Source organism: Salminus brasiliensis, chromosome 23, assembly GCF_030463535.1.
Source record: "Salminus brasiliensis chromosome 23, fSalBra1.hap2, whole genome shotgun sequence".
NCBI lineage: Eukaryota > Metazoa > Chordata > Actinopteri > Characiformes > Bryconidae > Salminus > Salminus brasiliensis.
The window spans coordinates 30885373-30897508 of NC_132900.1; the positions used below are offsets into that span (position 1 = coordinate 30885373).

General features: G+C 45.9%; 1 protein-coding gene across 1 annotated transcript in view; it reads left to right on the forward strand.

Annotated features, from left to right (window-relative positions):
• The window catches only part of ift80 (intraflagellar transport 80 homolog (Chlamydomonas)), an 81964-nt gene extending 70491 nt beyond the window's left edge, over positions 1-11473 (forward strand). The window contains exons 16-20 of the mRNA XM_072669131.1: positions 859-1030; positions 8223-8312; positions 8405-8577; positions 8671-8794; positions 10247-11473. Coding sequence (XP_072525232.1) covers positions 859-1030; positions 8223-8312; positions 8405-8577; positions 8671-8794; positions 10247-10357 — 670 coding nt within the window. The 3' untranslated portion in view covers positions 10358-11473. The remainder of the gene's footprint in view (positions 1-858; positions 1031-8222; positions 8313-8404; positions 8578-8670; positions 8795-10246) is intronic.
• Positions 11474-12136: the final 663 nt, after the last annotated feature.

Consider the following 12136-nt stretch of genomic DNA (forward strand, 5'->3'; position numbering starts at 1 on the left):
ATAAAAACTCTGACTGCTCAAACCTTGTCCCAACAGTCAGCAGCTGCTGAGCACTCTGAACATTAGCATAACTATCTAGTAGAAAGCCTTCTTCCCTGGACAGGAGAGACAGATACTCCAACAAAAGCAGGATCAAGCCTTTTTGTTTTAATATCACTGATTTCTGAAGAAACAACAAATCAACAGGTGTCCCAATACTTTTGTTCATATAATGTAGTTGACCAGTTGATGCTGCACTAATTTGGGATTGTTTCTCAAAGGTTGAGAGGTAATTCAGTGCTGAGATTATTGGAAGTGCCTTCTTGCTTAGGCCTTGGTGCTGTTTACCAGTCCATTTAGCAGATGCGTCATAGGCCAGCGTAGTGTAATACTTTCTGTAACAACCGTTTTTGTGTGGATATCCTGTACTTTTATTTTTCTTAGGATATTTTGTGATATGTTTTGAGGCTCTGTATCACACTTATCCATATTTATTTGTTTGCCTCTTCTGTTCTGTATTTTCCATTTATGTCAGGAAGAAAAATCACACACACACACACCAGTGCACCCGGCCATTCTGACACTGACATAACTCTGATACGTGGTGCTGATCGAGCTCTGCATCAGGGAACAGAAACAGTATTTTTCCTTTCCAGCCCCGGCTCCGGCTCCGGCCCCGGCCTCTCTGGTTAATAACGCTCTTCTGGTGCAGGCTAGCTCACTGTGTGTGAATAATAGGCGCATTAAAAAGCTATAACGCTGAGTCCTTCTCTGAAGTGTTTATTTCAAACAAGTTCAACTCGAATTTCAGAAGAATTTCACTTCAGCTGAAGTTCTCATCTTCAGTTTCTAACCCGCCCGTCCTCTCCTCTCTTGCAGCGAGTTCAGCCGCACGCCGCACATCCTGAACTACGTTGGTGCCCAGGTGACTGTGAGGCGGGCTGACGGCTCTCTGGTCTACAGCAGCGTTTCGCCCTACCCTGCCCTGCTGCATGAGTACACGGCCGCCGCCCGCTGGGAGGACGCTCTCCGCCTTTGCCGCTTTGCAAAGGTACACCCGCCCTCGGCCTGTGCCTGGCACAGGCTGCGTAATGTCTTCGGACGTTGTTTTCATTTGGATGCATCACTTTAAGAGTGCCTTCACCCCACCCAGAAAGAGCACCACCAGTTGTTCTCTCTCAGACTCCGGCTGCTGATGGCAAAGCGTCATGACTAAGGATTCGAACTTGTGACCCCCGGGCCATAGCGGTAGTAAATTAGCCCGCTTAGCCAAACCCAGGTAGGGACTTAAACCCAAGACCACAACACTCAAACTCCTCAAACCTTGTCCCAACAATCAGCAGCCGTGAGCGCCTCTAAGCAGCCGCTGAGCACTCTGAACATTAGCATAACTGATGCTCATAAAGCAGGAGAGTGTCTTCGGGTAACCCTTTCCTCAGTTCCTGATGTAATTAAGTAAGAAAGGGCAGTTAGAGGAGAAACAGAAACAGTGGAGGTCAAGTTGAGGTCTGGAAGACCAAGAAGCTTTCAGAGAAAGCTGCTGGTAGGATTGCTAGAAGGTTAATCAGAACCCCTTAATTGACCGAAGAAGAGCTTCAGGAAGATCGATCAGACTCTGGAGAGGCGGTGCACTGTTCCACTGTTCTCACCTTCATGGAAGAATCATTATAAGAAAACCTTGCCACAAAATTCAGCAGCGGAACATCTACACAAGCCTGACACATTTTGTGAGAATATTAATAAGCTGTATCTGGCTTTCAAAAAAACTGCAATAGTAAGATGGATCACTTTCGGCTGCTGAATCGGTCCTGTTCATTGTCGCAGGGGGACTGGTCAGTTATGGAGAGTGCGATGTGACATTGTGTGTGACAGGTTCGAGACCAGGGGGATGTGTTCTGTCATGGCCCGGGGCTAATGATTTAGAATTAATTGTGTCGTTAGTGGGGGCTAAATTGCTTGCACATTGTGTGACAGGCCAGACACAGGACAGCAGCTCTCTGAGAGCCACATGGCTGTGCTTTCCCGAGCCTGGGAAAGTCCCATGTAATTGAGTCCATAACCCTGGGATTCTCACACACGTATACAATTGTACAGATGCACATAGAGGAAGGTGACTCACTCACTGTGTGTGTGTGTGGGTGTGTGTGCGTTTAAGTGAGGGAATGTGGGAATCACTATCGGTCGTTGGCTACTTTGTCTCTCTGTCCTGTTGCATAAAGCAGGTTCTAGACGTCCCGTTTCATCATGGGCGAGAACAGATCTAGTCATGCTCCGCCCACAAACGTGTTCTTCCTGACCCTACGAAGGCATAATTTAGGATAGGCATCATAGAATGCAACAATCTCATTCAGACCCATAATAAATGTATACACTGATCTGCCATAACATTAAAACCGCTTCCACTCTACCTGTCAAGGGTGGATATAGTAGGCAGCAAGTGAACAGTTCGTATAAGTAGAATCTGATCAGAACATCAGAACATCTCCAAAACGCCCTGGCAGGTCTTGTGGGGTGTTTTCCCGTTACGCAGTGGTCAGTACCTACCAAAAGTGCTTCTAGGAAGGACAAGCGGTGAACCGGCGACAGGGTCATGAGCGCCCAAAGCTCACTGATGCTCATGGCGGCCCCGCCTCCCAACTTGCATAACCTAAAGGATCTGCTGATACCGAGAACATAGGACGCCTTCAGAGATCTTGTGGAGTCCATGCCTCGACGGGTCAGAGCTGATTTGGCGGCACAAGGGGGGCCTACCTAATTTTAGTAGTTTTATTCTTATGGCTCTTTCTTGTTAGGCCATACTGCTGAGTATACCGTATATGAAGCTGGTATACGGCAGCACCAGTAGCTTCAGGAAAACGCAGAGCATCAGTAGAGGATGGATGGCCTTTTTTGTCCCAGTGACTCAAACCTGATCCCAATTAGCCTAATCTAAACCCAGATACCTACCACTAAGCTACATGTCCAAATGTTTACGGACACACCTTCTAATGAATGCATTCAGCTATTTTAAGTTGCACCCATTGCTACGGACACACGCAGCTTGTCTGCACTCGGGAGAGAAGTACTGCCAATACAATAGGACTCTCTGAACCACATAATTACAAACCTATCAGCACCATGCTGCCTAACACCAGGCGTGGGCTAGTAGAGGGGTATAAAGCCCCCCAGCATTGAGGAGCTGTGGAGCAGAGGGAGAACTGTGTTCTCTGGAATGATGATGGTGGAGCTATTTTCAATACTTATTGGGGTTGTGGATAATGAGGTGGGGTGTTGATGATCATCCAACATCCTGACCTCACTAACTCTAGCTAGGTCTTGTTGCTGAATGCAATCAAATCCTCAACAGCAGCAGTTCTCTTCCAAAATCTACTAGAAAGTCTTCTTCCCTGGACGGTAGAGACAGTTACCCTCCAATAAAAGCAGGAGAATGCATGAATAAATGGATAGCCTTGATTTCGGAAGAAACGGTGAATGAGCGGGTGTCCCAATACTTTTGTCTATATTGTGTAGCTACTCATTCTTATGTACGCATTAGGCTTATTGAATGTGTCGGCCTGCTTTACGTCCCTTTAGGTCTGTGTGACATTTCTAACTTGGTTTGTTATGGAATCGGATCAAATTCTTCTCTGAAGCTGTGCTGTCCCGTAGTATTGACCCGGTAGCGATACTGGATATCTCTAGTGTTTCCCTGGGTGCTCTCCTCTCTCTCAGAAGTCTCTATGATGAATGATTAATTTCTTTTTTTCTCAAACTTGCTTCATTCCCTTCCCTTCTGCTCTCTAGCTCTTTCTTTCTCCCTATTATTGACCCATAATTCAGGCCTTCGTTCTGTCTCGGTTTCCCACTTCTGCTTATTTTCTCCTGCTTTTCTTTGGCTGTTCTATAAATCTAAGCAATGACAGTGAAACTGTACCAAATCTGAAATTACAGGAGTAAATCTGACTTAAACCACTTGCTTCAGATTGATTGAGTAGGCCGTGCCGTCATCATGCTAGCGCTGCTGTCGTGCAGCTGTGGTAGTTGTTGTTATTCCTGTTGTTGCTGGTGGTGTTTGTGCTATTTTAATGGGGGCTCTATAAGAGTCTCGGTCGGATTGAGAGCCCATGCCGGTTGCTCTGACGGTGCAGCGGGGGGAGGCTAGGAAGTGGTGCCAGCGGTTTGTGAATTTGTTTCTAATTAGCTAGTGTGACACCATTTACCGTATTCGCTCAACCTCCGCCTCGCGCTTAATGCACAGAAAATGGGCTGTGCTGCCTTCCAGCTTTATGATGCTTTAACCACAGACCCCCAAGAGGACTCAGCCGGGTCCTGGGTGTCTGTTGGGGATGTAGGGCTTTGCTGGTGAGGTGGGGTGGGGTGGGGATAGGGAAGGGGGGTGGTTTACTTTACTCGGAGGATGTGACCAGTAGACGGGACGTTCTGAGGGCAGGGGGGGTCTCTGTATTTCTGGTAAATCCTGCAGTGGCGTGGCTTTTCCCGGACAGGGAGTGAGCGCAAGTGGAGGAGGGTGGCCCTCTCCGTGAGGAAACTGGTTAAAAGTTAGCCCGGAGTCAAAACAGTGGTCAGGGGTGACCGAGTTTTACTGCACGAGGCTGGCAGCTGGGGCCGCTGCGACATGTGCCACAGGGTGGTGATTTAATGCTGACTAACGGCTCCAGTAGTGGAGATCCTCGCAGATTGGATTAGCGTGTGCTAAAAGCTGCTCCGGGCCCAGATATAGTCGAGGAGTGGCGCAAGACTGTTTTCCTTAGTGACTGTGGTGTTTTTCTTTGTGTGGTGTGGATATCTCTGGGTGCTGGGTGAGGGAAGAGAATGAGAATGAGTGTGTGGTTATGACGGAGCTGTGAAGCTGGAGATGGTACGTGCCAGGGCCTGACCGATAGGAACCGATATGAGCTTAAAGCTCAATTCATCTTCCAATTGACTTTCTTACTTTTGTTTTTGAGTCATAAAAAAAGTCCTAAAAAAGGCCTAAATAGGTTTAGCATATCTCGTGAAGTGCCACAGGGCTCTATTTTAGGGCCTATAAAACTGATGTTAATTGTGATGGTAATGTAGTTATGAGGGCAATGAAGAATGGGCTTACTCACAGGATCTAAGGGGAGAAGAAGAAATTTCACCTTCAGAACAGCTGGAGAATAAGGCCAGTGTTTTTAAACAGTGCTTTTCTGACCGATATGATTGACCGATAGGATTTTCAGATACTCTGGCAGGCAAAAAGGAATTGCCCAGATATTCCTCAGATGTCCTACACTAATGTTTATGAGCTGTTGGCATGTGTTTGAAGGAATCCGTCTGTTTATTTTTGGTGGATAATCACTATAAGTGACCGATACACCTGCAGGACAATGCAGTTGTCACCATTAGCTCATCAGCTTCATCAAGTGATGGAGCAGGTTCTGGATGAGCAAGGTCTCAAAGTTGTGGGACTGTGTTGGGAAATGTATGGAAACGGTTTGCGGTCAGTTAACAGTTCATTTAGATCAATTTGACAGCATATCATCACTGTCCTTGCCAAAACCTTGTATCTTCATTGTTGCCATTTTTCACTTTTTGACATAATGTGACTCTGGAAGTTGTTCTTTACATTGGGTCAACATTTCCTGATGAACAGACCAATAGATATGCTCCAAAATGACCTGCATTAAAATCTTTTTACATTGACTTCCATTGAAAGTGAAGGTTTTTTCCTTCTCCTGTAAAGTTGCAGTTTTTTGCTGCTTGTGATGATGCCATGAAGATCAGGTTTTATGTGCATCGATGAACAACATGTGAGCAGTGTTTGGACTGCCATGGTATGACTGTCAGTCCTCACTTGCCAGGCCTTAAACCTCAGCCAAAGTCTTGACAAATATGAAGGTTGACCTCATAGCATCCGTAGCGGGTTCGTTGGTTTCTGTTAATTGGCTCCTGCATTTCTTGTTTCTCATTTTCCTCGTTTTTCTCACGGAAATGTTTTTGATGTGTTAGCGTACAGTATCCTGCCAAGGTTATTTTTGGACGCATTTAGTGTGTTTTTGTTATTTTAACCATGTTGGTGTTTTGTGTTTACCAGTTCTGCTCAGTTCTGCTCAGTATTGCTCAGCAGTTTGTATAAAGGACTGAGATAAAAGCATCAAACTGTTCTATTTATAGTTCATAACTCATAATTACTGCTGTTTTTCTCAGCAGCGTTCGTGACGATACCAGTAAATCTTTATAACGATAAGATGTGAACAGTGCTTTACCTTAGATTGACACTCTTTATAAGAATATATTTATTAGGTATTTAAATTGGTGTTTGGTGTATTAATAGTAATTGTGTAACTCTGGTCGAGGATGCAGTTTTACAAGCCTTATTACCACCCCGTCACCTCAGAATGAAACACACACACTTCTATTGGCTGCTTTACGGCACTGCAGCGGCTCACACATAGCCAAACCGGACCTAGCTTTAAACACTGTAACAAGAACTGAGTCATGCTGGATATTGTATCTGTTGGCATGGTGTGCAGATAGTAGCCTAGCACCTAGCTAGCACCTGGTCACTTCACTGGCTGTCATGGCTCTCCTCCGACTGTCACAGACACCTGCTGTGGAGCTGCTTCCATTCGGCCCTTCTGTGATCTTTACATCAACAGGTTGGCTAGCGTTAGCTTTTAGCCTCTTTGGCCTCGATTTCATATTCTCCCAGAGATCCCACTGCAGTCAGCCTTGATGAGCGTTTTCGAGTGGGTGGCGTTTATGTAAATTGTCGGGGTGTAAGTATAGCAAATCAAGTTACTGTGATGTTACTGTGATGTCACAGTTTTGGGGTTTTGGAATCGGCTCGTTTTACAGCTCTGTTCTGGTTCTGCTGGATGTTTTATTGAAGGAGGATTAGCAGTGTTTAAAGTTCACAGTTTGGCTCTGAACTCATTATTCAACCATGATCAGATGAACCCAGTTTAACAGTTTCTGTTCATTAATTTTTTTATTTTTCACAGTTTTTCCTCATAAAACTGGAACATATTTGATGTTTTTGTGAAACTAACCATGCCTAGTTTTCAGATTCAGCCTGTTTTGCTATTATACCCAATAAAAATGACTTTCTGCCCTGTCATCAGGAGATTCAGCAACCTCCAGTATTTTTGCTGATTAATTGAATTACAGGCTGTAGATATTGTGTATGCCCTAATGCATGTGAGTTTTGTGATTTATTGATGAGCAGACCACTCAAACAACAGCTGTCTCAAAGCCAGACGTCCCGCTCCTGCTCCTCTTTTCCCATGTCTGGTCTCCTGTTGACTCATCCATCTGTGCTGTGCTAACAAGGCTCGTTTGGGGACAGGACCTGTGCCTAATGAGACCCCTGTCCCTGCAAAGACGCCAGACTAATGACCCTCCTGTCCTTATTACAGCCATTCTCATGGCGGGACGTCCCGCTTCAACTGCAAACAACTCGCTCGCCGAGGCGCCGGCATGGACCACTTTGCACCCCCCGTTACGGCCCACCCGCCAATCTAATCCACAAACACTGGCCTCTTCTTTTGCATAAAACCCAACCGCTAACATACACAGCTTAAAGATGCAGCGCATCAGCCCTGCAGTGCATCTATGGTTTATTTACAGTGGAATGCTCATCCACTGCAGCTAGAGCTTTTTAGGGCCGTTCTATACTTTTCCTGGACCCCAAACATGCTTTCTTTGTTATTGTTGCCCGGAGTGGAATGTAAACCAAATTAGAGGCATGATGCAAACTTTCCACACGAGGCTTGGCCCACACCCCTACCCCCAGTGCCCTCCCCAGCGACGGAGGGGCTAATATTAAGAAAAGCCATCTGCTCCCTGTGGCAGAGATCATGCTGCGTCCTGCCCGCAGAGGGCCATATACCGGCGCCGCCTTTTCCACTGGTTGGTGCAGTAGGCTGCGGTACGTTACGGTACACCTGCGAAACCTTGATGGCAAGTACCTGTGCCTCTCATGTTGGGGTACCAAACATACCATACTGGGACAGTTACAAACAATGCAGGCTGCTGATTGGTGGAACACAGTCATCACAGATACACATGAGCCTATCGGCACCATGCTGCCTGATGCCAGGTGTGGGCTAGTAGAGGGGTATAAAGACCCCCAGCATTGCGGTGTGAGCTGTGGAGCAGTGGAAGAGCTGTGCTCTCTGAATTGATGGTGGTGGTGGTGGTGTGGTCTTTTAGAGATACACCTTCGTTCAGTTGATTGTGAACTGAGTGTGTGTGTGTGTGTGTGTGTGTGTCTCCTACAGGACCAGACCCTGTGGGCGTGCCTGGCTGGCATGGCCATGGCTAACAGGGAGCTTACCACAGCAGAGGCAGCCTACGCTGCTATCAGAGAGGTATAGTTACCTAGATTTGTACCTTCATTTAGTAAAAAATGTAACATTTGCCTTCAAATGACGAGCATGCGACTGTCTTTGTGTCTCTGTAGGTGGATAAAGTCCAGTATATAAACTTCATAAAGGATTTGCCCTCTAAAGAATCCTCTCTGGCCCATATGCTGCTCTTCAGTGGACATGTGCAGGAGGCTGAGGCGACGCTACTACAGGCAGGCCTCATATACCAGGCCATTCAGATCCACATTAACCTCTACAACTGGGACAGGTCAGGCGCTGTATGTGTGTGTGTGTGTGTGTGTGTGTGTGTGTGTGTGTGTGTAGAAGCACCTATTCCTGGCTCACACTGCTGTCTCCTCAGAGCGCTGGAACTGGCAGTGAAGCACAAAACCCATGTGGACACCGTCCTTGCTCACAGACAGAAGTTTCTGCAAGACTTTGGCAAAAAAGAGACCAACAAAAGGTTCCTGCAGTACTCTGAAGGGGTAATCCACTCACATTTCACATCTTTTCTGATCCTACTCACACTGTCTTCTCGCAGAAACGAAGGAACCCATATTATGGCTGCACATTTAACCTTGTTTTGATGGTCATTGCGATGTGTGTTTCTGGGCTAAAGAGATATTTCAAGGGAGAACAGATCAGATTACCTAACACCCAGCGCCAGAGTGACATTATCGCATTAATAGAACATCCCTGGGCCGAGTTTACGCTGAGTTCTGGGTAGAGTGAGTGAGCGAGCACAACACACTACACTCAACACACACATTTACAGCTCAAAACCTACTCCATCCTTAACTACTAGCCTGTTAAAATGTTTCAAACATGAGGATTATAGTCACAACAGGTCTGCATCACTGCAGTATACACGGCCTTTTAAGGCAATAAAAGACTTAATGTTTAAGATATTTGCATATAAATTTGCTTATTTACCAGAACAATCCACATTATCTCTTAATCCCTGAATTAAACATTTTACTGTAGACTGTAGGGATTTCTGCTACGGCTGGTAGACCCGTATGACCGTCTGCTTCCATACCCCTGCAAATTCAGCTCCTTCCTTCACACTGTGGTCTTTGGCCACGCCCAAATGCTGAAAATCACTCCTTTTAGCCAATCATTACCTATAGTATCTTTGCCACCAATTCCCCACACATCCAACGAGACCCTCCCTGCCCTGCACCGCCTCTTCTCAGTCTATTGTGTATGAGTCTCGTCACACAACCCGCGGGTATTTACAGCCCGATCATCCTGAAGTTATATATAAGATAGTTCTGTACAGAGGTTTTAGGACCCTGATCCCCAACAGTGATGTAAAGCCTCTACTATACTACTATAAATGTTATTTTTATTTGTTCTAATGTTAATATTTTATTGAGTACATAAACACTTACTGCCCAGTACACTAATAAACACTTACTTTTGCACAGTACAGTGTGTGTATGTGTATATATAGTATATATATAGATAGATAGATAAATAGATAGATAGATAGATAGATAGATAGATAGATAGACACACACTCAGGCATCCAGTGTAGATTATAGAACACAGATTTTAATGAATACATTTGGGTTTTGGGGGGGATTTTTGAAGCAACCCTTTTCAGTTACAGTGAAACTTGACCCAGCGATGGCGAGCTCAGCCTCCGGTAGGAAAACCTTTCATCAGATGGAACTACAGCCAGCCCTTTATTTCACGCTCCAGTGTGTCACTTTTCAATAGAAATGGTTATTTTAAAAAAAGGAATAAATCAGTAATAAGAAAACATGATGGAGCTGGTGCGATCCTCCAGATCGTCTTACCGATATCCTCACTCATCAGTAGTGCAGAACAGAGACGCTTTGAAAGTAACCATTCCAGCCTTACTGTTGCTGCCCAGTGTGTGTTCAAGCATGACGACGTACAATTCTGTGTGTGTGTGTGTGTGTGTGTAGGTGGAGGTGGACTGGGAGAAGATCCAGGCCAAGATTGAGATGGAGCTAGCCAAGGAGAGGGAGCGAGCAGCGAACTCGTCAGTCAGGAGCAGCGTGGCCTCTCGCCGCTGAGCACACACTTCCCAGGGTCATTCGCCGGACTGAATGTTTCTCCAGCAGCTGATCTGAGGCTAGGAGCCTGGAGTTGGACGTGTGCTGCAGTGGAAACAGAGCCAGGCCTGGGTTAAGTGCCTTTGGCTAGTTCAGAGCTGCCTCTGGCCTTGCACAAACTACAGTGTAAATATTAAAGGAATACTCCAGCGTGCTCTTTTTAGCTCAGTCTCTGTCTGCTGCATGTGTAAGATACAGTCCATTGCTGTAAGGGTTCCTGTGAAGGGACAGAAAGTCTGTTAGCTTTAGGCATGTTAACCATAGACGTCAATGATCGTATAATACAGATGCAGACGGTTGAAAATGCTGGATTATTCCTATTATAAGTAAAAAAGACAATATTTTGAATTAAAGTTAAGCACTTTATATATCTTTTGAGCATGTCTTCGCTGTCTTGCAAAAAGAAATTCTTTACATTGTGTCCAAATTCCATAAAGAATGGACCAATAGAAATGCTCTATTGGAATAACCTCTTTTATACTGACTTCCACTGAAAGTTACAAAAAATATTGGGACCCACTCATTTATTGTTTATTTGGAAATCAAGGGTATTAAAAAGACTTTATCCTTTGAAGCAGCATTGCTGTGAGGATTGACTGCATTCAGCGACAAGAGCATTAGTGAGGTCAGGATGTTGGAATGATGATTGATCACCACCCCACCTTATCATCCCCAACTCCCCAACTCATCCCATCCAAAAGTACTGGAAGGAGCTACACCACCATCATTCCAGAGAGCACAGCTCAATGCTGCTGCCGGCGGGGGGAGGTGGGGGGTGTTGGGTCACCCTTCTACTAGCCCACGCCTGGCATTAGGCAGCATGGTGCGCTTAGGTTTTTTTGTTAGCTGTCTGTGTCTGAACCTAAAGTGCGTTCATTAGAAGGGGTGTCCACAAATTTTTGCACATTGACGTTTGGAGATTTAAGGTTTTTTGGCGTGACAGTTCTGATGTTTATCTTTGTCACAGGTGTGTAATCTTTTGTAAAAACGTCACATTTGAAATGAAGCCATATTTATCACAAAGTGTAAAAGTATGAGGCACAAAAGCTGTCGAATAAATACATGCATCAAATCAAGCGTCCCTCGGCCCGCGTCCGCACTGATGGAGAGGGTGAATGAACAGAAGCAGCATTTCTGGTGAGGCTGTTTGAAATGTGCTGGCCGTGCAGCTACGCCCCCTGGCAGCGGGCCAGCCCATCAGCCTGGCGTTACACCCAATCCATCTCGGCACGCTTCAGACCCTCCCCTCTCTCTCTCTCTTTCGCCTGCTCATTTTCGGCCTCCTAATCGTTATTTCCTTCCCCTCTCTCCCCATCCTCATCGTCTTGACCTCCTCTAACTGTGGTACTCCCCTCCTTCCCTCCCTACTCTTCTCAATCTCCGTCTCCACCCTTCCTCCTAACCCTTCTGTTAGGAAGCGGCCATGTTCCCAGGTCAGGTTGGCCCGTGTTCCTTATTTTTTAAAAGGTTCTTCATGCACATCGTGTTATGGAACCTGCTTTATGGAGGGGGTTCTCAGTTCTAGCTAGACGACCTCTGATGTCTACGACTAATGCTAATAATGCAGGATCGTCATTTCAGTTAAATTAAAGCTCTGCCCTGTTTCTCCAGACCCACGGCCAGCGAGCCCTGTCACCGCCGAGATGATCGTAAGATATTAAGCAGTGGAACAGGGAGGGGGGATCTGTCGTGAGTACCACACAAGAACCTTAGAAGTTTTCTAATCGGATTCTCAGATTT